The following is a 25,457-nucleotide window of genomic DNA, read 5'->3' on the forward strand; positions in this document are numbered from 1 at the left end:
GTGGCCTTTGTGTTTCTGGTCTGAAAGGCAAGATCACAGGAGCATTCCTGACTCGAGGGGATGTATCTTTTCATCAACTAATAGGAAAATGTAATTTTCGTCTGTGCAGGCCTGGCCGTGAGTTAGGGGAACTGTCTCTTTCCAGGCCTTCCCTCTGTGCCTGCCTTCCATGCCCTTCTAGACACCCCCAGGATTCACTGTTTTTCCTGAGCAAATCTGCTTTCGCAGTTGGTCACGTCCTGCCTCTCCTACTCTTGGAGAGAAGTGTCCCCCACCCTGTCCGACCACTGTGTCGTCATCTGTGAAAGGGGAAAGGGTTGGAGATAATATTTCTAAGATAAATTTCGGCTTTAATGTTATTTAATTCAATTACATCTGAATATGGGTTCGAGTGAATATACTCTGTCTCCTGGGCTTGTATGTACTTCAAATCGAATTTGTCTCTGTGGAAAGAAAGGTTTTCTTTCGGCTAACCAGACTAAAGGTGTGAGAGCCCGCCCTCCGTCTGCTGGCCTGGGAGCAGCTCGTAGGTGCCAGGACGTGAAGGAGCCCGTGGCTGTTTTAAAGGGGTGAGGTTGCCCCTAAAGCAAATTCACCAGCAGAGGCCTGGGACTTCTTGTTCTTTGCTTGGTTGGCTGTCCTTCCAGGCTCTGGACTTTTGAGGGCAACCTGGGCCTGAGCCATCTCTGTTTCCGGGTCTTGGCCCCACAGCTGATGCGGGCTAGACGCGCAGCAGCTGTCTGGGGCTGGGCGGGGGGAGTGATTGGAGGCGACAGCAGGTGGCCCCTGCACCCAGGCGGCCTGCCCAGCTCCGTCATCCGTGCTCCAGGATCGCTCCGGGTCCTGTCAGCTGGAGCACCGGCTGTTTCTAGCTGCTCTCCCCCACCAGCTCTTTCACCAGGGGCTGGAGACAGCTGTCGGCTGGGGCGGCTGTCCCAGGCCACCTGGTCCTCGCTGTGTCCTGGACGGCTCAGAGGGGGAAGGGCAGGCGAGTGACCAGGAGCCGTGAGTGGGCCCCCCCACCCAGGATCCGGTCACCCCCACACCTTCACCCCCTCAAGGAAGGCCAGTGTCTGGGCCCTCAGGCTTGCCATCTGTATCGGGCCCTGTGTACTCCCAGCCAGCGAGCGATGGGGTCAGGTGGCCTCTTGGGATGTGGGGACACGTGCCTGCTGCATGACCTGGGGCCCAGGCTTGGCCCAGCCGCAGTCCAGCTCCGTCTCCTCCTGCAGGTGTCTGGTGCGTCTCTTTAAGACCCAGCAGCCTCGGGGCCGTCCCCTTCCCTCCTGCCCAGCCCACCGAACCTTAGCTCACTTGCCCTTTCCCACCTGCCTGTCTGCTGCTGGGGTCGCAGGGGTCCCACTCCAGCTTCGCTGGGCGCACCAAGTCCTACTCCATGCCTGGCACCGTGCAGGCAGCCCCTGGTTCATTCTCCACGCCAGGCCTGCTTGGTGGGTGGGTGGGGGGGGCGGGCAGCGTCATTATTCCCAGAGCGGTCCCATCACCTGCCTTCTGGTGGCGATGGCGGTGTGGGCTGGTCCTCGGAGCCAGCACCTCCCCTCAAGGCAGCGCCGTCCAGGGCTCCGGGCAGGGGGAGTGGGGCCACAGCGAGTGGCCAGAGCCCTGCGCCGTGGTGTCTCTTCCTCAGGTCCCAGCAGGTCCTAGCACCGCCGGCTCACGCTCTTGCTCAGTCTCCCCCTCGGCCCTGGCCCCTGCCCCCATCCCACCCACCTGCACCAGACCCTCCATGGCTCTGGCCAACCGCGTGCCAGCTGTGCCCCCGACTTCGCCTACACCCAGCCCCTCTCCTGGTTCCTTCCTCTGGTATCTGCGCATCTGGCTGTAGTCAGCACGGGACGCTGGTCCCCTTCGCGCCCTGGGCTCGCACCCTCCCGTGCCCGGTGCCCGACCGCGTGTCCCTCCAGCACGAGCCGCCTGCTCTGTGAGCGCCTCTCAGGTCCTTGGCTCTGCTCCGGTCTTTAAGTGCTGCACCTGGCTGTGCCCGGCCTCTGGTGCCAGCCTTCTGTCCACTGGCTGTTCCGCCCTCCTCCCCGCCGTCCTCCTCATAGCACCGGGATCCTTGGCGGCCACCGTGCGGTGTGCCGGCCCCTGCCAGGTAGACCCCCTGCCTGCCTCCTCAGCCACATTGCCAGCGCTGCCCGTGAGCCAAGCAGCACTCGCCACGGACGTCACGGTTGCAGCTGTCCCGGGGGAAGAGCCCAAGGCATGAGGTCATGGGGTTCACTCTTCTGCCAGGGCTGAGTCTAGAGGGCCCTGTGTGGGCAGCCTCCCCCGTACTTCCTGAGAAGTGCCCCACGGGGAAGCCAGACTCTCAGGGGGCCGTGGGGAGCCCTGCAGGGCCAGCACCCCCGGGGAGGGGGGAGGTGGCCGGGTCAGCGGGCGGTTGAGGAGGAAGAGCCGCTGTGCCATCCTGGGGGACACCGCCTGGCTCGGCCTGGCTGGCCGGTGGGGTGATGTCACCGCCAGCCGGGTGTTGATTCAGGAGAGTAAACTCTGTTGTTCCCGTGGGCGCTCAAGGCCGTGCCATGTCAACCCTCCCGTGCCGAAACCCAAAATAATGCTTCCTCACTGAAATCAGAAAGGGCACTGGGGACTCATACATCAGTGAGAAGAAAGCCCCTCCAGGGACCTAGAACCCCCGGGGTCCAGGGAGCAGGTGAATCTGGGGGGCCGCCCTTTTTCTCCCAGTGAGCACACAGGCCGATGCGGACTCTTGCAGGGTGTTCGGGAATCAGGCGGAATCTTGTTTTGGCCGTAAGGCTATGCGGGCCCTGCCACGGGATCCACCCAGAGTGGAGTCCGAGGGCCTCAGCCCCCACCTTAGAGACAGAGTCATTGACCTCGATGAGGAGTCAGAAGCTACCTCTGTCGCCTCGCCCTGCCTTCCACTTGTCACTAGTTGGTGCTTTCCTGTTTATTGCTTTCTTCCCCTCGGTGGAGGGTGGTCTTTATCAGAGCAGGATCCTGGGCTTTGTGGCTTCTGCTGGACCCCTTGGTGCCCAGCACTGAGCACATTAATGAAGAAGTAACACTGAACCGCTGAGCCTGCTGGGCCGTGTTGCCTCAGGATGTGGAGAATTCATGGGGGAGATGCCTGGACGCTGCTCTTAGCAGGTGCTCGTGGAGGTACAGAAAGGCGTGAATCCCGGGGTGCCTGGCTGGCTCCGCGGTAGAACAGGAGACTCTTAATCTCGGGGTTGTGAGTTCAAGCCCCACATTGGGTGTAGAGATTACTTACAGATAAAATGTTTCGGGGTGCTTGGGTGTCTCAGTCGGTTAAGTGTCCAACTTAGGCTCAGGTCATGATCTCACAATTCGTGGGTTTGAGCCCTGAGTCACGTTCTGTGCCGACAGCTCAGAGCCTGGAGCCTGCTTCGGATTCTGTGTCTCCCTCTGTCTCTGCCCCTTCCCCGCCCATGCTCTCTGTCTCTGGCTCTGAAAAATAAATAAACGTGTAAAAGAAATTTTTAAAAAATGAAATCTTTAAAAACAAAAAAGAAATGTGTGAATCCTAATATTTGGCTCCGGTAAAACAGCCCCTTTCATACATTTTGGTCCTGTTTCCAGCAGATGTACCCCAAGCTTCCAACATTTAAGACAACCCTTCTCAAACTTTGATGTGTATGCACATCGCCTGGGGGTCTTGTTAAAAGGTAGATTCTGATTCCGCAGGTGCCCGGGCGGGGCCCCAGACTGCGCTCCTAACAGGTTCCTGAGACATGCTTTGTGTAACAAGGACTTAGGGGAATCCACCATTTCTGCATTTCTCTGCATGTGCATATTCTGTCATATACCCTGAGACCACACTGCAACATTCACAGGCCCCTCTGATGGGCTCCCCACTGCTCAGAGAACTGGCTGAGCTCCAGGACCCTCCCCCCAGCCGTCTTAGTGGTTCCACAAGTGAACTGCGGAAGCAAGGGCCAGGAGGCTGGGTGCTGGGCTCAGCTCTGCCACGTTTGTGTCTGTCATCTGAGGAAAACGACATCGTTCCTCTGGGCCTCAGTTTCCCCATCTGAGAAGGGCTTGAATTCTGGGATCCCGCAGGGGCCTAGAACACCCAGCTGTAACATCCTGTCAAAAATAATCACCACGTCCCATGCACTTCCATATATATGCACTTATTTACTCCTAATAATCCGTAGGGAAAATCCTAGTATTACTCCATTTTACCCCTGGGGACACTGCAGCTCAGGGACTTTGATTTGTCTAGGATCAAAGAAGTAGGACTAACATTGACATGTAAGCCAGACTGTTCCCTCCAGAACCCCTGCTCTTAACCATTGCACTTGACCGCCCCTGACAACACCTATCGGGAATGACTGCCCACCCGGTAAGACTGCTCATTCCGGGTATTCCTTAAAGAAGACTTCTCTCTCAGGGGCTTTCTCTCTCACAGTTAACTGCCATTTAGAGACACGAGCTTAGCCTGCGCCCCACAGAACACATCAAGCCCTTCCAGTGCTCGAAATCTGCCGTGAAATGAAATGCCAGGAGAATGGCGTGGCCGGTGGTTCTGGGGCCTAGTAGACTGGTCAGGGGAGCCCCCATGGGAGCCATGGGAGCCACAATGCCGGGGGTTACTGCCGGCCTGGATACTTCTACACCCCACTCGGAGCTACCGCGGCTTTCCTCTAGGACTTAGTATCCTGCCAGGCTGCAGGGCTGTGCCTGTCAACGTCTGTGCTTTTACGGTCCCCAAGACAGAAAGCAAATGCATCTTCTGTTTTACATGGTGGCTTCCTCTACCCACGTCATAAACACGGCCCAAGGAGAACATCACATCTGAAAACTCACGGGGCACCTGTCTGTGCCGACAGCTCGGAGCCTGGAGCCTGCTTCGGATTCTGTGTCTTCCTCTCTCTCTGCCCCTCCCCGGCTCGCACCCTGTCTCTCTCCGTCTCTCGAAGATGAATAAACGTTAAAAAGAATTAAAAAACAAAAACTCAGATGCTCATGCAAACTAGAATGCAGGCCAGAGCAGGACAGTGTTGGGTCTCCGTGCAGGAGACCAACCTCCCTCAGAATAACCAGAGGAGAAGGGCCCCTCTGAGCCTGTGGGTACCCAGGCTGGTTCAGATCCCGTGCTGCGTCACCGCCTCTGGGGCCCTGCTTTGTGCCGTTCCCTCTCTGCTCTGACCCCCACGAACCCCACGCTTGCCACCTGCGGAACCCGTCGGTGCCCGGTCACCTTCCTCTTGCCACGCGCACCTTCTTCCCACTTATAGTTGGCACCTCCCCCGCACCCCCAGACCAAGAACCCCAGGGTATCGCGAGGCTTTGCTCCTCAGACACACGGGAGGTACTCACCAGTGCTGGTTGGCTTAGATGCGCCTTCGGTCCCTTCCGGTATGAACCAGGACTGGAACACCATTCCTTTGCCAGGTGGAAGTCACCTAGGGAATCTGTTTTTATGGGTAAATAGGAAAGTTTAAAACCAGCCTGTGGGTTTTCTATGTAAATGATGCTTTCAGAGTGCTGGGGGTTAGTTTGTGTTCACTAGAAATGCAGGTTAAGTAGATGTCTTCAGCCACCTCTTCTAAAATTGCTTTAAAAACCCTTCTTCTGTTCATTGAGCTGCTGGTACACATGTATGGGGTATGAGTGGAAGTTTTTGTAGTGTTAGTTCTCGCCGGATAAGGACGACCGTGTGCAAATGACAGAAAAGGAGCCAGGTGTCCTGGTGACCTGGAGACAAGGCAGTGTCATGACTAGGAAAGCTATGGGAGTTGGGGGTAGCATGTCCAGCAGTGGGACGCCCCAGAGCCGTATTGGCCCAGAAATACTGCCTGGGATCTGGCCCTCAGCACAGGGCCGGACCTCTCCAGAGCCCCAGTCACTTCTTGGCCGATTTCTCAGCCTGCTTTTGCATTTCTAGCTCTGACCCGAAGATGGCTGCCAGCTGCCTTCTGCTCATCTTTAGAGCACATTAATGGATCTTCTTTTTTCTTTTTTTATTGTTTTTAACATTTATTTATTTTTGAAGGAGAGAGAGACTGAGCAGGAGAGGGGCAGAGAGAGAGGGAGACACAGAATCCGAAGCAGGCTCCGGGCTCCGAGCTGTCAGCATAGAACCCCATGCAGGGCTCGATCTCACAAACCGTGAGATCGTGACCTGAGCCCGAGTCAGATGCTTACCCGACTGAGCCACCCAGCGCCTCATCATGGATTTTCTTTTTTACATTTTTTCTCTTCTCAGGAAGTTTCCAAAAACCTCACCAAGGAAAATGAGCAAATCAAAGAAGACATGGAAGAAATCCGAACGGAGATGAACAAGCGGGGGAAAGAGAACTGCTCTAAGAGCCTCCTGGACAGCATGCCAGACGTCCGCTCGGCCTTGCAGAGGGACGCGGCGGCCGCCTACACCCACCCCGAGGTACGGCCCCGGCTCCCTGGCCTCCGAGCACAGCCTGCTTTGTGCCCATTCCCTCTCTGCTCTGACCCCCACGAGCCCCACACTTGCCACCTGCGGAACCCATTGGTGCCCGGTCACCTTCCTCTTGCCATGCGGACTTGGCATGGCTCTCACGCGTGCACAGAGCTTTGCCGGATTTGGTTCTTTCACGGTCACGGTGTCATTTTATCTAGATAGCAGTTCTGTGGGTGTGATGGGGCAGGGTTGACTCTGCGGCCCAGAGGGGCTCCGTGAGTGAGTGTTGAAGTGTTTCACCGGGCCAAGAGTCGGTGGTGGGTGGCAGAGCCTGGATTCCAGGTGTACCGCCGAGGTGTCCCCTGGCAGGGTGTTGGGGGGCAGGCAGGGCGCAGGGCCTTGGACACTCAGAGCGTCTGAGCCGTTGCTGTGCACTGCCACGTAGAGAAGGGCTAGGCATTGCTGTGTAGGAGCCTGTTGCCTGGGCCACTAGGAACTGGGGTAAGAGAGGAAGTCAGCCGATGCTTGGAACGCTTGGAGACTCGTAAAAGAGATGCCAAGCAGGCGGCAGCTGTGGGTTAGGGGAAATCCTGGGCACATGTATTCTGAAGGCAGGACAGTGGGCAGATCAGGACTGTGGAGGCCAGAAACCCTGAAGACCATACGGTGCTTGCACCCTGCCCAAGAAGGAATTGAAAATAAAACCAGTTCCAGACCAGAAAATAAGTATAAGGAAGGCCAATAATTTTCTGGCTTTGCCCATGATGACTGCTTTGATGATTTTTTGGAAATACCATGTTTCTTAAGCAATTATTTTTATTCTCATTTTTAGTTGTCCCCAAGGCACTAGCTGCTGAGCATGTGTTTAGTCAGCTTAGTGGGTCATCCTTGAACAAGTCTGAACTTACAAATTTTCTTTTAACGTTTATTTTTGAGAGGGAAAGAGACCGAGCACGAGTGGGGGAGGGGCAGAGAGAGGGGGAGACACAGAATCCGAAGCAGGCTCCAGGCTCTGAGCTGTCAGCACAGAGCCTGACGTGGGGCTCGAACTCACAAACCGTGAAATCATGACCTGAGCCGAAGTTGGACGCTCAACCAACTGAGCCACCCAGGCGCCCCAAATCTGAGCTTCTAAATAAACCAAAAAGCTGAGGACATTTGGGCTGGAAGGGAACTTGGAGGTACCCTTTTCCCGCACCTGGGACCCAGCCACTCCTGTCTCAGCCCATCTGGCAACTTGAGCTGGCCTAGGGCCTGGCGGAGTCCGGCATTCCCTGCCCTCTCTGGCTTCCAGTTTCCCAGTCGGCTGAGCCTGAGAACCCGTCTGTTGTCTTGATGATACATTATGTGGTATGTTCAGCAACCAGGCTCATATTTCCTGAGGGCAAACAGTAAACCAAATCAAATGCACCAAACCCGTTTTGTCCTTGCTCAGCAAAGCCCTTTCCCCTCCTGAAATCCCCGTTCAGCACGCTGCTGAGGTGAGCACAATCCTCCCGTGCCAGGGGGTAGAGCCTGGGCCAGGGAGGGGTGGGAAGGGGGGAAGGCCAAGGCTAGGATCTTCCTGCCCCCCCCGCTTCATCTTTCTGTCTCTGTAGCGAACCCCATGACTCAAAAGGGGGCAAATGGGGTGCTGGGTTCGGTGGTTATTTTCAGGGTTCTCGTCGATGATGTTGGGGTTTCTCGGCGTGGTGAATGGCCATTTGTTGGAGGCCTCTCTCCAACAAGGTCGTTGCCTGGAGGGTTGGCAAGGGGCTCTGGGGGCCGGGTTGGGAGTGGGGACACAGGGACGCCAGGAGTTGAAGTCATACAACAGACTCTTGGATTAACAGAGAGAGGAAATCAAAGCTTGGTGGGGGCAGCGGCCGCCCAGCACAGCCTGTCGCCAGTGGATCCAGGGAAATTATATGTTCTCTGGCAGAGGCCGCCATGGTCTTACTCCATCTGCTTGGCTGGGAGAAGGAACTGCAGTTCCCGCCTGTCCCGGAGAGCCTGGAATTAAAGACAGTTCCTGGGGTTTACCATGAAGAAATGACAACCTGCTTTTGCAATGCGGAGGGAGGCCAGGGTCCGGCAATTAGCCGGCCCACAGCGTCTGAGTCAGGCGCTTGGGGGCCTCTTCTCAGCTTCCCAGCCTCCTTTCCCAGTGGGAAATGAGGGATCCCCAAGTCTGCTGGGCAGTAGCCAGACCATGGCCTTGTGGGCTTGGGGGTGTAGACGAGTTTTTGGATGGCAGACAAGTCAGTCCCATGGTCACCGGTGTGGGCAGTGTGGCTTAATGTAAGGAAGCGTGCAGGCTCTAAAGACAGCAGCCCTGGGTCTAATTCGGAAGTGCCCCTCTCAGCCACTTCACTGACTGACCTTCAGCCGAATTTCTAAATGACCCCGAGCCCCTCTTTGCTTATTTGTAAAGTGCTCTCTACCTTGCCTCATTGTCAAAGGGTTAAAAAATGCCATAAAGGGACGTGTCTGGTCAGAATGGGAGCCCACTGAAATTCTTCCCCACAGGCCACGTATCCCTGCATCTCTAGTCCAGCTCAGCTCACCAGCCGAAATGGGAATTGAGGAGGGGGCAGGTGGCAGGAGTGGGGGCTCCCCTGGGCACACGCCTGCCCCTTTCTAGACAGCTCTCTGGCCCCAGCCAGGGGAGGCTGGCAGAGAGGGGCCCCTGCTTTGGAGAAGTCGGTCCCCACGGGATGCCAGGGAGCATGGGGCTGCCATGTCTGCTCTGTCACCTGGTTCAGCTCTTTTGTCACGGGAAAACCCAGTACAGCCTTGGGGGTGTGGTTGGGAAGGACTCCAGGTTTCCTCCAGGCCAGATTTTTAAGGTCAAAACAAGAGCCTTATTTGCTTCTTTCTGTGCAAAGTGAGAAAGTTGGCCATTCGGGCTGGCTTTCCTCCAGCTCATATTCTGTGACCCTGAAGGCCCTGCCCTGCCTCTCAGGACCCTGGTCCTCCGGGGACAGAGGTGTTGTTTCTCAGTGGGCTCTGCTTCTCTGGGGGGATGTCACTGGGGTCTCAGGTAACGGGATTTAGGGGCGCTTGCCCACCTCGTCGTGGTGAGGAGGGGGCTTCCATGGCTCGGGGGCGACAGGAAGCCTCCTCTTCATTATGGAGCCCCCGGAGCCCTCCTCCTGAGAGCAGGTCAGGGCCACACCCCTCAGGAACTGGACCACCTGTGGGCGGCCCTGGCTTTGAACTCAGCTCCCAGGAACCTGTGCCCAAAGTCTGTTGTTTTCAGTGGTGGGTGATCGGGATCCTGGGTTGGGGGCGGCTACGTGACCAGATGGACCGAGGCAGGACCCAGAGAGCGTGCCACGCCGTGGACACAAGAGGCCATTGCCTGGGCAGCAGCTCCACGGAGGACAGGGCGCTCCTTCCGCTGGACCAGAACCAGCACGGCAGCGTCCTCAGGGTGCTGTCGGGACGCCCAGGTCGGGGCGCCCGGCTGGCTCCGTCGGAGGGGCGTGCGACTCTTGATCTCGGGGCCATGAGGTCAAGCCCGATGTTGGGTGAGGAGATTACTTAAATAAATGAAACTTAAAAAAAAAAAAAAAAAAAAAAAGAGGCCTGGGTCATGGGCTGCCTACTTTAAAGCATCATTTGACAGAATCCCAATGCCAGTCACAAATGTAGACTGTTCCTCGGGATTTGTTCTGATTAAAAAATTCAGGGCAACGGGGGGTGCCTGGGTGGTTCAGTCAGTAGAGTAAGCGACTCTTGATCTTGGGGTCATGAGTTTGAGCCCCGTGTTGGGCACAGAGATGACTTAAGGGAAATGCAATGTAAATATTAAGGAGCGCCCAGCCGGGGGCATCAGAACTGAGCAAGAGGTGATTGCTGTCCTTCTATTCCACAGGGTCTGCAGAGGCAAATTCTTAAATAATGCCCACGGAAGGCAGGCTGGGAGAGGTGCTGTGGTAGAAGGGAAAGACTTGTGTCCCTTAGGAGCTGTGTCAGCATCTTGAGGAGAAGGCCCGAGTCTGCTGTTCTTTCGTGTAGAAGGGCTCCAGGGGCAGGCAGACCGTGGTGGGTGGTTAACTTCATGGTGCCGTCAGTGGCATCCATCCTCCAGATCCCCTCCTGGTCACAGGAGGGCTGCCCTACTCTAGCCGCCCTGTCCGCATTTCAGGCCAGACCAGTCAGGAAGAGTGCGAAAGATGCCTTCCAGCTGACTCAGCCTCCCTTTTAAGGAGCTCTTCCAAAAGCTCTTTCCACCAACTTCTCCTTATACCCCACTGGCCAGGACTTTGTCCCGTGGCCCCTCCCACAAAGCCAGCTTCCCATTAGAGAGGAACAAGGAGACGGGATTTACGTGGTCGGTTAGAAGTTTCTGCCACAAAGTGCAGAGTGAGAACTGGGAAACAAAGATTAATTATGAACGAGAAGGGCTGGGACTATTTTCTTAAGGACGTGAGAGGTTAGCGGGGCCTGGAGAAATGGGTACATTATGATAAGTAGCTAGAGGGGGGAAGAGAGGAGGCCTTCCAGATGGAGAAAACAGTCCGAGCAAAGGCCCGGCAGCTCAGGAGAGCCGAGAGTTTGAGGAGTCAGCCAGGTGACTGAAGCACCAAGGAAGGGTTGGGGCTGGGGGCACAGAACAAGACGGGAATGCTGACCTGGGTCCGGGTCCGTGCTTAAGAGGGTGGAAAATGCCAGGCCAGGCACTTTGGACTTTATCCTGGATGCATCAGGGAGGCTGTGGAGCAGTTCCTTCTGATAACGGAAGGAAAAGCTTCATCCCGAGGGGTGCATCTTGGTTCTCCGGCCTCATGTCCCAGCCTGGACACCATTGCCCACACACAGACCTCCCCGGAAACAACTGAGACAAGATCTAAGTCACGCAGCAGCCCTAGGCTGGAAAGCACAGTGTGGACGTTACAGAGACACGTGCTGCAGCCAGAGGGCCTGGGTTCAAATCCTGCTGCTACCACTTACCTGCTGTGGGACCTTGGGCAATTTACCTGACGTCTCTGTGCCTCAGGTTCCTGATGTGTACGTGGGAGTGATAAATAGCTCCTACCTCGTGGGACTCAGGGGAAGATTGGTTGGCGTCCGTAAAGCACGTAGGACAGTGTCCCGGCTCCAGCACTGCCTCCTCCTACCACTGCCTGTCTGGCCAGTGACCTGACCTTAACTTGTGTCCCCTCTGAACAGTATGAGGAGCGGTTTCTGCAGGAAGAAACCGTGTCCCAGCAGATCAACTCCATCGAGCTCCTGCAGACGAGGCCCCTGGCCCCGCCCGAGGTGGTGAGGCCACAGCGGCCCCTACAGAGGCAGGTCCCCCTGCGGGGCCGACCGGCCTCCAAGCCCACCGTCATCCGGGGCATCACCTACTACAAGGCCAAGGTCCCGGAGGAGGAGAACAACATCGAAGAGCAGCGTGAGTTGGGGGTCGGCGGGGTGGGGAGGGAGTCACCGTTTGCACCCTGTGTATCTGCACATCCTCTGAGCCACACGCCCCTTCTGGGGTCCGATTGCTGCCGTGGCCTCTCCGGGCCAGCCAGGTCATGGGAAAACTGCCTGCGGTTACGAATTATCCAGAGTTCCTGCTGTATCGTCTCACAGTTTGCTGAGCAGCTTTGGGCAAGTCACTTGACCTCTCTGGGCTTGCAGAAGATCACACAGCAGAGCTTTAAGGGACTTCTGTGCACCCCCCACTCCCATCCCCCAGCCTGGTTTCCTAGTTTGCAGATGAGGACACTGAGGCTTGGAGGTGGGATGATGTGCTCAGACCCCTGCCCCCGCCCCCCGCCGCACCTGTTCCTGCCTCCAGGTACCTGGGCTTCTCCCCTGTCCCTCCTCACAGTTGATGCTCACCTAGCTGTTGGCATAGTCATTTTGCCCATGTAAAAAAAATTTTTTAATGTTTATTTATTTTTGAGAGAGAGAGCGTGCGAGCGTGCAACCAGGGGAGGGGCAGAAAGGGAGACAGAGAACCCGCAGCAGGTTCCAGGCTCTGAGCTGTCAGCACAGAGCTTGATGCAGGGCTCGAACCCACGAACCATGAAATCATGACCTGAGCTGAAGTCGGATGCTCAACCGACTGAGCCACCCAGGTGCCCTTTGCCCATTTTTAACCATGTTTGTTGCCTTTTTTTTTTTTTAATGTTTATTTATTTTTGAGACAGAGACAGAGCATGAGTGTGGGAGGGGTAGAGAGAGAGAGGGAGACACAGAATCTGAAGGAGCTTCCAGGCTCTGAGCCGTCAGCACAGAGCCCGATGTGGGGCTCAAACCCACGGACTGTGAGATCATGACCTGAACTGAAGTTGGACACTTAACCACCTGAGCCACCCAGGCGCCCCTGTCTTTTTAAATTACTGACTTATGGGATTTTTTTTTTTTTCTTTTACATATTCTGGAACAAGTCCTTTGTTAATTGTATGTACTGCAAACGTTTTTGCCCTGCCCATGGCTTCAGTTCCTTAATGGTGGTTTTAACAAACAGATGAAATGCAATTCTCTGTTTATTTCATCTGTGGTTAGACTTTGTGTCCTAAGAGATCTTTGCCGCCTCATATTCCTTCTCTGCTCAAAACCGTGTACAGTCCCCCATTTCACGCACAAGAAGAACTCAAGTCCAAACAGCAGCCAAACCCAATGTGATGTGGCTCCTGTGTCCTCCCTGATGTCACCTGTTACTCTCCCCTCACACCCTCTGCTTCTCACACTGGCTGCTCCTCAGCCTTCACAGGCAGGTTCTGGCCTCAGGGCCTTTGCACTGCTGCTGTTCTCCCCAGAATACTCTTCCTCTGATGGCTGCTTGGCCAACTCTTTCACCTCCTTAGGGCCTCTGCTCATCTCCCTCCTGACCACTTTATCCATTACTGGAAGTCTCCTTTCGCCTCCCTGCTCCGGGGCATGCCTCACCCCCCTCGACTTTCTCCCCCAAGCACTGTAAGTGTGCTATTGTTTAGTGTCTGCACCATTGGACAGAAGCTCCATGAAGGGGAAGGATGTTTGTTCTGCTCACCCTTGTTGGATGTGCTCCATATGCGTCCGCCAGGGGAGTGGACAGGGGTGGGGTGACTTCCTCCAGCTCAGGTGGTGGCTGTGCGTCCTCCCGGTGCCCCGGAGACCGGGTGGAGCTCAGAGGCGGTCTGTTCAGAGACCCTCCAGGAGATGCAGAGCCCTCCCATCTCTGCTGCTTCCCACCTGCCTCTTCTGCAGTCCCAGCCGGGCTGCATCTCTGAATCAGGCCGTCATGTCGAGGAAAGAAACCTTGTTGTTAATCTGCCGAATGCATACTCTTGCCTGCCTGACAGTGCTCCTCCGCCCGAATCACAGATGACCTTCTGTTTGTTTCCCAGAAGACGAGTTTTTCAGTGGTGACAACGGAGTGGATCTGCTGATTGAAGATCAGCTTCTGAGACACAACGACCTGCTGACCAGCGCCCCCCGGAGGCCGGTGGCCACCCACCAGGGCACCTCCGGCATGACCCACATGCAGACCTCGGCCCCGGCCTCGCCCTCAGATCCCAGCTCCCCCGACCCCACCCTGTCCCCCTCAGTGACGCGGTTCCCAGACCCGCTCCAGACTTCCTCCATGATTCCAGGTCCCACGACGGGGGCAGGCCTGGAACCTTCCACTCAGGTACCAGCCACCACCGTGGCCCACACAGCCACCCAGCAGCCTCCGGCCTCGGCTTCCGTGCCAGGGGCCTCTGGGGACGCATTTACCGAGGCTCCACCCACGGCCCTGGTGCCTCCCACCACAGTCCAGACAGACCCGATGGGGAGAGACGCTGCCATGGGGCAGGGCAGGGCCTCCGCCAGCCCCACCCTGAGCCCGGAGGAGGAGGATGACATCCGGAATGTCATAGGTGAGTTCCTTCTGCCTGGCCCCCGTCTCCCGCTCGCACGGTAACAGGCTGAGCCTGGGAGAGGTTGAATGGAGAGACAGGAGCCAGATGGTCAGACTTCTTCGGAAAGGAGAGTGAGTGGAGTTGCGTCTTCGGCCAGTGCCGCAGGTTGACCCTGGGTTTATGCGTTCATAGTGTGGCCGGCGAGCCCGGTGGGAAGCTCCTTTCCAGAGTAAATCGAAATCAGCGGAGCCAGGGCCCCGCCTGCATTGGTCAGTTTTGTAAACACTTGTGTGCTTTCCTGTAGTGGGGACCGGGTATTCGGCAATGACTGAGTTAAGTTTTCTGCAGGAGGTTTACCAGGCCGTGAGATAACAAGCGGTTCCTATTTGTGGGGTCAGGGAGGGGGCAGGGAGTAACTAGCACAACAGGCCCCAGGGCCAAATCTCACGAGCGGCGGCCTTGGAGAGCGTGGGGACATCGCAGCACCGTGTGGCAAATGCTCTCACAGAGGAGGAACAGAGGAGTGGAAAGGGAGCACCAGCTTGGCCCGGATGCCAAGAAGGCTGGGGAAGCTTTCCTGAGGAGGGCGGCATTTGAGCTGGGTTTTGAAGGATGAACAGGAGTTTTCTAAACAGAGAAGGGAAACATTCTGACTGTTGGGCCTAAAGGAGCAGAACGTGTCCCAGAAGCATGGAGGAGTGCAGCCCTGTTCTGTGCCCCATTCTGGGGGCTCCGCGGCCACAGGAGGACTCTGGGAACCGTGGGACACGGGGTGGGGGAAAGTCGACAACAGAAGAGGTGGGAGCCACAGGTGCCTCTCCCAAGAGAACTACACTTTAGTTAAGTCACCACGGGTAGTGAATGAAAACACTGTTGAATCATAGTTTCATCAAAATGCGTGTTGAAAAGTGCATGAGCTTTGCAGGAGACATGGTTTGCCTTCTGCCTAGGTCTTCCTTCTTCCCGTTCCCTCCTCCCAACAAGGTGCTGGTAGCTGCTGTCGGACCAGGTGGTGGACAGAGCACCTGCCGGGAGCAAACACCTGGGTTGTAGTCTGGTCCCGGCCGCTGACAGCTGTGTGACCTTGGCCAAATCCCTGCCTTTCTATGGGTCTCACATGAAATCAGAAATTTGCTAGACTGTTGTCTGCGTGAAATCCTATGGCTTTTTGTTGTTGTTTGCAGTAGGTTTATCAGGCCATGATACGGCAAGAGATTCTTCTTGGGGGAAAATCCCAGAATAACAGCAGAGTGGGAGCAGGGAAATATCCAGGAAAAATAGACCCCAGGGCAAAATCTCATGAACCTTGAGAAGAAGGCAGTTCTTGGGCCGCAGAAGTTGGGGTGGGAACAGGAGAGAACATTTTTTTTCCTTTCCTTTCCTTTCCCTTCCGTGGTGGAAGCAAGCTGACCACAGTGTAGACGGCAGCTCCTTACTGCGTGGAAAGTCCATCCTGAAGCCACAGGTCCTACCCAATTTCTGCAGAACGTCCTGGGGTCTGAGCCTGAGTTTCCCACTTCCGCACTGGCTCTGGGTGGCCTTGACCATGCTCATGGGACCACAGGCCCCGAGATCAGCACTGCACCCCGCCCCCACCATGGAGTGAGCTCCCCGGTGCCCCCGTACCCCCACTGCTTCCCCCTTGAGTGGGAGGGACAGTTCGTCCAGAAGACTTGTCCCTCCACGGGTGGCTCAGATACTGACGGTGAAGACAGGCTACAGGTGAACCTGCACACCTGTGTGCCCTCAGCGATGCTATTTATCAGCCTGAGAGCTCTTCCCTGGGTGACTTCCTAGCCAGGAGTGGGGTTCTCTGCTGTGCCTGCCTTCGTGGGTGGTTGCCCCCAGTGTAGCTGCCAACATGTGCCTTTCTGGGGCTCTTAGGACTCTGCCCACCTCCAGTAGCCTGTCTGAGATGCTGAGGCCCAGGCGGGAGAAACCTGGCATCCTTGTGGCCATTTACCTGATGGGAGCCGGAGGTGGGAAATCATTTTCTCTTGTTGTTCAGTATTCTGTTTAACCAGAATGACATCGGCACGTAGAGGATATAAGGGTCTGCCTAAAGACTGGCCCAGAGGGTTTTCCAGAAGAAAATCCTTGCCTCTGGAGTCCACTGCAGAGAAAACACAGGGACGTGAACATACATGTGGTGTTTTCTTCGAACACTGAGGGGTGAAAAGAGAGGGGGGCACAGAGAGAGGAAAGTTCTGTGTCTCCGGCGGCGTGGTCTTGGCTGGCTCGTTTTGGGGGATCATTTTTAATCGTTTATCGCTGTCAAGTGGCTCCCTCGAGCTGTTAGTGTGGATGGGATTTCCTTTCCGGAACCTTCTCTGCAGACCCCTGCTTGTCTGTGCCCGGCTGAGTTCGACCAGGTTGCACCCACGTGTCCTAGTTGCAGGTAAATAAAAACCATTTGGCTGAAACCGACACAGGCTACTAGTATGCTGCCCGTGGAGGCCGTTTGCTGTTTAATGAGTCTGGCAATTTTGATGTTAAGCTATTTGAGATGCAGTTTTAAATGGGGCTGCTTTTAAAAGGAACGTCCTATGCCATGTTTTCCAAATCTGATTTTGTGATGTCCTAAAATGTCTACCATGATCCTCAGGAGAACTGTAAACCTTTCAGAAAAACTCCAAAAACAAGTAAATCAGAATTAACTTTTGGTTATGAAAACAAGCATTGGCTAAAGTCTACTCACTGTAGGACCGGGAGGGGAAAGATGCTGCCAGCTCTCCAGGGAAGGGTCAGCCACCATCCTGGGGCCCGGGGAGGGGTCAGCCACTGTCCCTGCAGCCCGGGGAGGGGTCAGCCACCAACCTGGGGCCTGGGGATGGCTGTTGAGGCTCCTGCAGAGGAAGAAAAGCCTATGCCACGTGGGCCAGGCTCTGCAGAGCCCCAGACTTCAACAGCTGCAGCTCCTGATTCAAGATTTTCCATGGGCTGGTTTGGGGTGGGGAAGGAGAGGGGAGGAGCAGACGAGGCGACCGTCAGGATGACGACAGTACCCGTGAGAGCCCGTCTCCTCGTTGAACCCAGGAAACCCGATCTGTGAAGACCGGTCTCCCCCACAAGCCCGAGACACTAACAGTCCCCGAGGTCTGGCGGCCCTCTGGTTATGGGTGGGGTGGCCAGCCCTGCCTGCCACGTATCAGGGGGTGCCGGTCCGGGCTGCGTGAGGAAGGTGGTGCTGACGGGCCAGGAGCAGTGCTGGCCGGACCCCCCCCCCCCCCCCCACAGCGCCCGGACAAGAACTGCCCCAGTCGCCACCTGCCACCTAACAGGCTCGTTCCCCGACCCCACGGGCACTCTGCTGTCAGTTGCTTTGTCCCCAGTCACCCAAGCGGCCCCCTGAAGCCACAGGGAACTTCAGTCACAAGCAGGAGCCCTGGGCCTAGAAGCAGGAGTATGCAGTGGAGGCTTCCTTGTAAGGGGCTGAGGAATCCAGTCCTCACCTCTCTGCCAGGAAAAGGCTCACTTGGTGCCCGAAAGGGCGGGAGCTGTTTTCACGTCCCAGGGGGACTAGGCGGGGACAAGTGGCTAGTGTGGCCTGAGGGAGCCGTGCACATGGGGATGTTCTTGGTCCGGCCAAGGCCGGCAGCAGCTCTGACCGTGGACCCCCATCTCCAGGCGTGGCCCCCCAGCGTACGGCCCCCTGGGGTGGGGGGAGAGCAGCCCCCGCAGGCAGAGCCACCTGCCTGGGGGGTGTGAAGGAAGCCCCCCAGGCAAGGGCACATGCTGGAGGGGAACAGGGACAGGGGCCTGATGATGAAAGGGATCACAGCGTCAACTCTGAAAGTGGTAGGGAGCTGTTGAGGCGGGACCTGAGATGCCCAGCGGAAGGCAGGTGTTCAGCAGGTTGGCGGCAGGTGCAGGAGGCGTTCACAACTCAGGCGAGGTAGTGTCCCCGCTCGTGTTTGGGGCCCGTGAACATCGTTTCAGTTCTGGCGGAGGGATGCATGGGGTGCTTTGGGTCCGAGGGGCTCTCTCCTGGAAAGAGAGCTGACCTGGCCGTCCCGAAGGATGAGGAAGAACTGGCCGGGCCGAGCAGGGAGGTGGAAGGTGGGACTGCGGGAGCGGCATGGTCGGGGCGGCCAGTGACTTGTGGATCCTCGTCCTGAATGAGAGCGCGGGGGGTGGGGCGTCACGAGAGGTAGTGAATAGAAGCTTCTCCCTTTCTTCTGTGGTGACTCTGTCTCTCTCTCTCTCTCTCTCTCTCATGCTGTTTTTCTTTGCTATTTCGTGCCAGTGTAAGTGAAGAAATAACTAAAAATTCAAATTACTCGCATGAGTTTTACCACATTTACATTGTGAAACGTCAGTTTTAAATGCGAATATAAGATCTTTTAACTCCCGTGTGGAAGTCACCAGAATGACGCAATTCCTACGTCACAGCCCCTTCATGCAGGCGGATTCTGTTCTTAGCAGGACGGTGCAAGGCCGCACGAGCCCGCTCGGCTCTTTTTTCCTTCTTGGTAGGTGCGCGTGATGGCAGGACGCGCCATTCCAGCCCGCTGGGTGGGGAAGGCTAACAAGACCGGCTGTCGGTCGTTGGCTAATCCCAGGAAGTAACACAAGAAATAACACGGGGCCCTTTACTCGGTTTTTCACGTTTCTGAATGCGCCACTGTCTTCTACGTTCCGCTAAGCCCTGGCTCCCGGGGAAAGCACGGCCTCTGGGGCCGCGGGTCCCCCTGGCTCCGCCGTGGGGGCAACGCGCTCACCCGAGTCTGGCTGAACCCCCGCGCACGGTGGGTCCCCCCGGAGTCCTGTGTCCATCAGGCCCAGCAAATGCCGCGTGCAAACGGGTGACGAGGAAGGCAGACACACACGTGTTGCGTGCTCCTGTACACGTGCACGCGCTCCACGGTCCTGTTAGACTTTGCTTCTAGAAACAACGTCACAGGTAAAATTATCAAGACCGTCAGGATGGCGACAGCAGAGCGTTAAAGCCAGGGTGGCCCCTTCCTAGCAGGGGCCCGCTGTGATGGCACAGAGATCACAGGCCACGAAGGCCTGTGCACCCCGAGAGGGCAGCCCGCGAACACAAGCAGTTAGTGTGGCGGCCAGAGGGCTGAATTCATCCCAGGATGTTCTTACAGCCTTGAGTTTGGATGCCTTCGGGTCAGCTGCTCTCCCAACCCGCCACGGCCTCTATATTGCTGCCTGTCGTCCCTCCCCCCCCCCCTTCACCTGTTTCTGTCCCCTCCTGGCCCCTGGAGCCACCAGAGTTTGGTGGGGATCGGCGGGGGCAGGGATAGACTGCGGGAGGACAGGCGTGCCGGGATAGGGGCTGAGTCAGCTTCCCACGGTGGCCGGTGATGGCGATGGCGGGTTAAGGGTTTAAGCAGAAAACAGCGTGTGACCACGGGGCAGGGGAGGTGGAAAGGGGCAGAGAGGAGCCAGAGGGGCCAGCGGGTAACTGGGTGACCCCAGAAAAGGCAGTGAGGTCTGAACTAAGCCACAGTGGTGGGGAGGGGAAAGGTGGGGAGAGGGAGAGGTGGGAGACAGCCACCTGCGGGTGGGGGAGGAGGAGACAGCAGGAGGGACCAGGACCCTGGTGTGGCCACTGGGTGGTATGCGGTGCCTTTCTGGGGGGCGGGAGGTGCGAGTGCAGCAAGCTGTCCATGGAAGCAACTGGATTCCAGCTTTTACCCTGTGAAGTCTGAGGAACCAGGAAGGCACACGGGAGGCCAATGTCTAGCGGGCAGTTGGATGTGCCTTGAAGCGGGGCCTGGGCTGAGTCCTCAGGAGGAGCCGAGTTTGCCCAGCGGCCGCAGGAAGAGCAGGGAGAGGCTCAAGAGTGTAGCTCTCAGGACAAAAGTGAAGGTCGGGCGGGGGGAGGCCAGCCCGGGAGCTGGGGAAGCAGGACCAGGGAGTGGGGACAGGGGAGAGCACGGTGAGAGCTGGCAGGGAAGGACCTGGCCACTGGCGATCGGAGGTGTCGGGGGTGACGGGGAGGACGGCACGGTGCCCCCATGTGTCTGCGGGGACCCTGCCCCGTGAGCGCCACAGCTGAGAGCCCGCGATGGCAGGGGGGCCTCTCTGCAGATTCAGGATGGCCAGGGACGGGCAGGTGCATGTGCTCAGGGGAGGAGCCCCTTGTTTTCAGCCCCTGGGACCCTGCGCAGGAGAGCCACTGAACTGTCTGCTTAAAGGGGCTGATACCTAGAGAGGGTTTCGTACACGTTTGCCGTCACTGAGCGTGGGGGACACTTGTAACATGAGTCACAGATAGCCCGTCTCCTCTGTGGCTCCTTTGAACTTCCTCCCGCCTTTCTCTCCCTGTCCTTGAAGAGAGTTGTTAACACGAAGCGTCTTCCCTCCGAGGCTGACAGTTTGTTGCCAAGGGCAGGAGCGTCCGAACGGCCCCAGTTCTCAGGCCGTGGTGATGGGTCTGGGCCTCATGATTTTACTGACCTTGAACATGTTTTCAAGTGCTCTGAAACCGTGCATGTGTGCCCACTGTTTCTGCCCTCCTGCCGGCCCGTGTCCCTCTATCTGAGGTCCTGGGTGCCTGTCAGCTGGGACTCCGTCTAACTACAGAGGTAGGGACGCCTGACTCCAGAAGCCAACTCCATCCGCCTCAGTGTCTATGTCTCCTGTGACAAATTACCACGAACTTAGTGGCTTAAACAATGGAAATTTGTTCTCTGACCATTCTAGAGGTGAGAAGTCTGGAATGTGTCTCAAGGGGCTAAAATCAAGATGTCGGAGGGCTGATTCCTTCCCGAGGCTCCAAAGGAGCATCCATATCTTGCCTTTCCTGGCTTGGCGGCTGCGTCCCTCATGCTTCCTCCTGTCAAATCTCCTGCCTCCCTGTTATAAGGGAATTGCTGAGCCATTGGGGACTCCCTCGGATAATCCGGGATATCCCCATCTCAAGATCTTTGACTTAATCATATCTGCACAGTCCCTTTTGCCATGTTAGGTCACATTCACAGGTTCCGGGGTTAGGACCTGGGTGTCTTTGGGCCATGACTCAGCCTACCGTGCCGTCATCGGAGTGGATTCTTCGAGCACCTTTGTGAAGTAGGTAGGACGTATATTACGCTCGCTTTACTGCAGAAGAAATTAAGGCTGTATGACATTTTGGAGGTAACACAGACTCTGGGGTCAGTAGCAGGGCCAAGACCAAGGCCAGGCCTCTGGCTCCAAACCTGGGACAGATTCTAAAGCCTCCCCCACCCCCACCCCCGCCTCGGGAGCCGCAGCAGAGCCTCGGGGCTCAGACGGGACCTGTAGGGATTTAGCGGGCTGCCCAGGGCACCCTAGTGTTTCAAAAAACTCAGAGGAGTCCTGGCTCCCGGGAGCTCATCGGCAGTTCCTGAGTCTGGTCAGAGAGGGGACACGAGAAGTGCTCCTCCCTGGGGTGGCACACGAGGGCTCACCTCCGCGCAGAGGAAGCACGGCCTCCCCACCTATCAGCCGGCACCCCCGGTCGGCGCCAGGGAACGAGATATTTTCCATCAGACGCCGCTGCCTGGGCTCAGCTCTAGCCTTCTGGTTTATTGTTTTGAACAGATGAGCTCAGATGTGGGGGAATGAGGCTTTGGCTGGTCGGCTGTTGTTTGTCTAACGGAGACCGAATCCCTCCCCGCTCTGTCAGATCGGGACCTAATGAACCCCACACAGAGCTGCCCGAAGCCTGCCAGTTGCACCCCACCGCGGGCCCCGCCTGGGAAACAATGTTCATCCCACCTCCGGCCGCCTGCTGCCCCGGGCCCGGGGCCAAGGGCACTGTGCCTGCCTGTCCTGCCAGCTCGAGCTCCTTCCTCAGACCACTAATGGGGAAGCAGGGTGGATGGAACGGATCGGAGCAGTTTGGAAATGAGGGTGGCCTGGAATCGAGAGCACCCTGAATCTGAACCGTAGGCCTTTGTTTTTTGTCCCAGGTGAACGTCAGGGACCAGTTACTTTTACACTCTCGCCCATGCGCACACCAGTCTTGATGGCAGGTGGGGGTGTTCGGCCGGGAGGAGCAGGACGGGGGGCGGTGTGAGGGCCGGATTCACCTTCCCACGTCCTCCCCAACCCACCAGTGCGGGGACAGAAAGAACACACGCTCTCGGTGGTCGCACATCATTTCAGTGTCTGGGAGGGCTGTGCTCACTACATAACAACACTACGTATTAAGCACGGCAGGCTTTCCACTTGGTCTAGAACTCAACGTGGCTCCCGTGGCCTTTCAGGGCCCCTCCTGGGCACAAGAGGTCACTCCAGAGAGCCCATTAGGGGTACGTTACCGAGCTCCTGTCCCACGAAGGCAGACTTGGCTTAGAAGGGGCGCCTACAGCCAAGCAGCTCCTGACGTGGAGCTGGGTCCCCTGTTCCCCCAGCTCCCCAGAAGGGGACCCTGGCATCTTGCCCACCATAGCGACAGGGGCATGGGCTGGAGGACAGCTCTCCAGGACCCAGGGGGTGGGCCTCAGGGGCACCGACAGCCACTGCTCAACCGGGACTGACCTGGCCCCGGACAGCCTGGCCAGACGCCTCTGGGCAGCTCAGCGGCGGGTGGAGCCCCGCGTCCCTGTCACAGGCAGTAGGCAAGTTGCTCAGCTCTGGTCGGGCTTCCCCGGCTGCCATGTATCCACCCAGATGCTGTATCCTGAGGACCGTGGGGAGGAGGAAGCCCCCTGCCTGCCTCCCGCGGTGCTCGCGTTCCAGGTGGGGGAGACCTGGAGGGCGGAGGGGGAGGCACCAGGGTCGCTCGGCAGAGAAATGACGTCCCGGAGAGGCTCGTTCATAGCACGGTGGGAACAGACGGAATCCAGTAGAAGCAGGATGGTCTTTCCCAGGAGGCTGTGGTGTCAGAAGAGAACTCTGGAGCTTAGATCCTTGAGGGAGGAGTCTGTAGGGCTGACAAGCCCGCACGGGGACACTAACGCAGTGGGGATGGTGGCAGCAGGTGGCTCGGAGTGAGTAGAGCGCAGGACCGGCGGGAGGAGGAGCGGACGATGTCGAGGCGTCTCGGCTCTGGGCACCTCGAAGGCCGCTGAAGCCGCACGGGGTCAGACCCGGGAGGGGGGCGCTCGCTTCAGGTCCCCCTTCACCCCTGCCCCTCGTCCCTGTCTCCGCCGTCAGGAAGGTGCAAGGACACCCTGTCCACCATCACGGGGCCGATCACCCAGAACACGTACGGGCGGAACGAAGGGGCCTGGATGAAGGACCCCCTGGCCAAGGATGAGCGGATTTACGTCACCAACTATTACTATGGCAACACGCTGGTGGAGTTCCGCAACTTGGAGAACTTCAAACAGGGTACAGGCGGCGGGCCCCGTGGGTGCCTCTGCCCCCCCCCCCCCCCTGCTTCCATCGCAGGCCCTCGTGGGTGCCCTCCCCCCTCCTGCTTTCATCGCGGCCAGATCTCCGGAAGCAGGGGGCGGATGAGAAGGGCCTTCCGCCTTCCGGTGGCGAGAGGTCCTTCCTGGTCGCGGGAGGGCCCGCTTCTGCCCGCCCCGCATTCCCTGCGCACAGCTCCTGGGTCGTGGACTGGAGGGGGCCGGTGGTGACAGCACCTCCCCCCTCCCAGGGCGCGGGGTGGGGTGGGGTGCCGGCCGGGCTCTCGTGGGTTAGCGCCCTGGGACTGGAACCCGCCAGGCGAGGGGAGTGGGCCGCCTTCTCTCCGGGTGGTGGGCGGGCGTGCGGAGGCTCGCCGTGTGCTGGACGAAACCCGTAAGTGGCAGAGCGGAGACGTGGAGACGCGGGTCCGGACCGCTAGCCGCTGGCGGGTCCCATCACACTGCCCTTCCCCCTATTCCCCTTCCACCCCCCCCCCCCCCCCCCCCGAAAGTGGCAGAGTGGAGACGCAGCCCCAGGGCCCGGACCCCTTGCCGCTGGCGGGTCCCATCACACTGCCCTTCCCTTCCCCCTATTCCTCCCCCCCCGCCCCCCAGAAAGTGGCAGAGCGGAGACGCAGCCCCAGGGCCCGGACCCCTGGCCGCTGGCGGGTCCCATCACACTGCCCCCCCCCTCCCCCCCCAGGTCGCTGGAGCAACTCCTACAAGCTGCCCTACAGCTGGATCGGCACGGGTCACGTGGTATACGGCGGCGCCTTCTACTACAACCGCGCCTTCACCCGCAACATCATCAAGTACGACCTGAAGCAGCGCTTCGTGGCCGCCTGGGCCATGCTCCACGACGTGGCCTACGAGGAGGCCACGCCCTGGCGGTGGCAGGGCCACTCGGACGTGGACTTCGCCGTGGACGAGAACGGCCTGTGGCTCATCTACCCGGCCCTGGACGAGGAGGGCTTCAGCCAGGAGGTGATCGTGCTGAGCAAGCTCAACGCCGCGGACCTGAGCACGCAGAAGGAGACCACGTGGCGCACGGGGCTGCGGCGGCACTTGTACGGCAACTGCTTCGTCATCTGCGGGGTGCTGTACGCCGTGGACAGCCACAACCAGCGCAACGCCAACATCTCCTACGCCTTCGACACCCACACCAACACGCAGATCGTGCCCCGGCTGCTGTTTGAGAACGAGTATTCGTACACCACCCAGATAGACTACAACCCCAAGGACCGCCTGCTCTACGCCTGGGACAATGGGCACCAGGTCACCTACCACGTCATCTTCGCCTACTGACGCCCGTCCCCACGTGCGGAAGTGCAGAGGGGCCCCCGGCGCCTTGTGTGCGTGCGTGCGCGTGTGTGTGGGTGGGTGTGTGTGGTTTAAAAAATATATAATATTTTGTATAATATTGCAGTTGTAAAATGACAGTTTGGGTCTATTTTTTTTAAGTGGATTGTAGATCAATCCATACACGTATGTGCTGGTCTCATCCTCCACGGTTTATATTTTTGTGCAAATGAACTTCTCCTTCTGACCAGGAACCACCTTCCTTCAAACCCTCAGCCCCTCCAGCTCCCGGATCTCGGCCGTTGGAAAGGTTTCTCCATCCGGGTCTTGCAGGCCGAAGGCCCCAGGAGCAGGGGTGAAGGAGGCGAGAAAGAAGCGTTAAGGGGCGGGAAAATTTTTATTATTGGAGAAGTTTTAAAAACCCAGAAAAATGCTTTTTTTTTTTTTTTTTTTTTTTTTTTAAATAAAGAGGAAATGTAAAACCACCACCCAAACGCGTTTTTGTTCCTCGTGGCTGTGTCCGGCAGGGTTGATCCTGTCCCTCGGAGCTGTACCCGCCCTGAGCCACCTCCCCTGCTGAGGGGGGTCTGGACGGAGCCGGATCAGTCTGCTCAGTCGGCCTCCCCCTCCTCATCCTCGTGGTGACTGTTCCCATTCCGCGGGGCTCCCCTGCCCACCTTC

The 25,457-nt window shown here is 57.8% G+C and overlaps 1 protein-coding gene across 4 annotated transcripts in view; it reads left to right on the forward strand.

Annotated features, from left to right (window-relative positions):
• OLFML2B (olfactomedin like 2B) overlaps nt 1-25,233 on the forward strand; it is a 36,789-nt gene extending 11,556 nt beyond the window's left edge. The window contains exons 4-9 of one of the 4 annotated variants that reach the window (XM_042925299.1): nt 6,221-6,397; nt 11,549-11,774; nt 13,708-14,217; nt 23,281-23,457; nt 24,181-24,752; nt 25,028-25,233. In XM_042925299.1, coding sequence (XP_042781233.1) covers nt 6,221-6,397; nt 11,549-11,774; nt 13,708-14,217; nt 23,281-23,457; nt 24,181-24,752; nt 25,028-25,135 — 1,770 coding nt within the window. In that variant the 3' untranslated portion in view covers nt 25,136-25,233. Of the gene's footprint in view, nt 1-6,220; nt 6,398-11,548; nt 11,775-13,704; nt 14,218-23,280; nt 23,458-24,180; nt 24,917-25,027 lie in introns of those variants that run through there. The other 3 variants (XM_042925298.1, XM_042925301.1, XM_042925300.1) reach the window with 3 other exon arrangements.
• The last annotated feature ends 224 nt before the right edge of the window (nt 25,234-25,457 follow it).

The sequence above is a fragment of the Panthera leo genome, chromosome F3 (assembly GCF_018350215.1).
Source record: "Panthera leo isolate Ple1 chromosome F3, P.leo_Ple1_pat1.1, whole genome shotgun sequence".
In the NCBI taxonomy this organism is placed as follows: Eukaryota; Metazoa; Chordata; class Mammalia; order Carnivora; family Felidae; genus Panthera; species Panthera leo.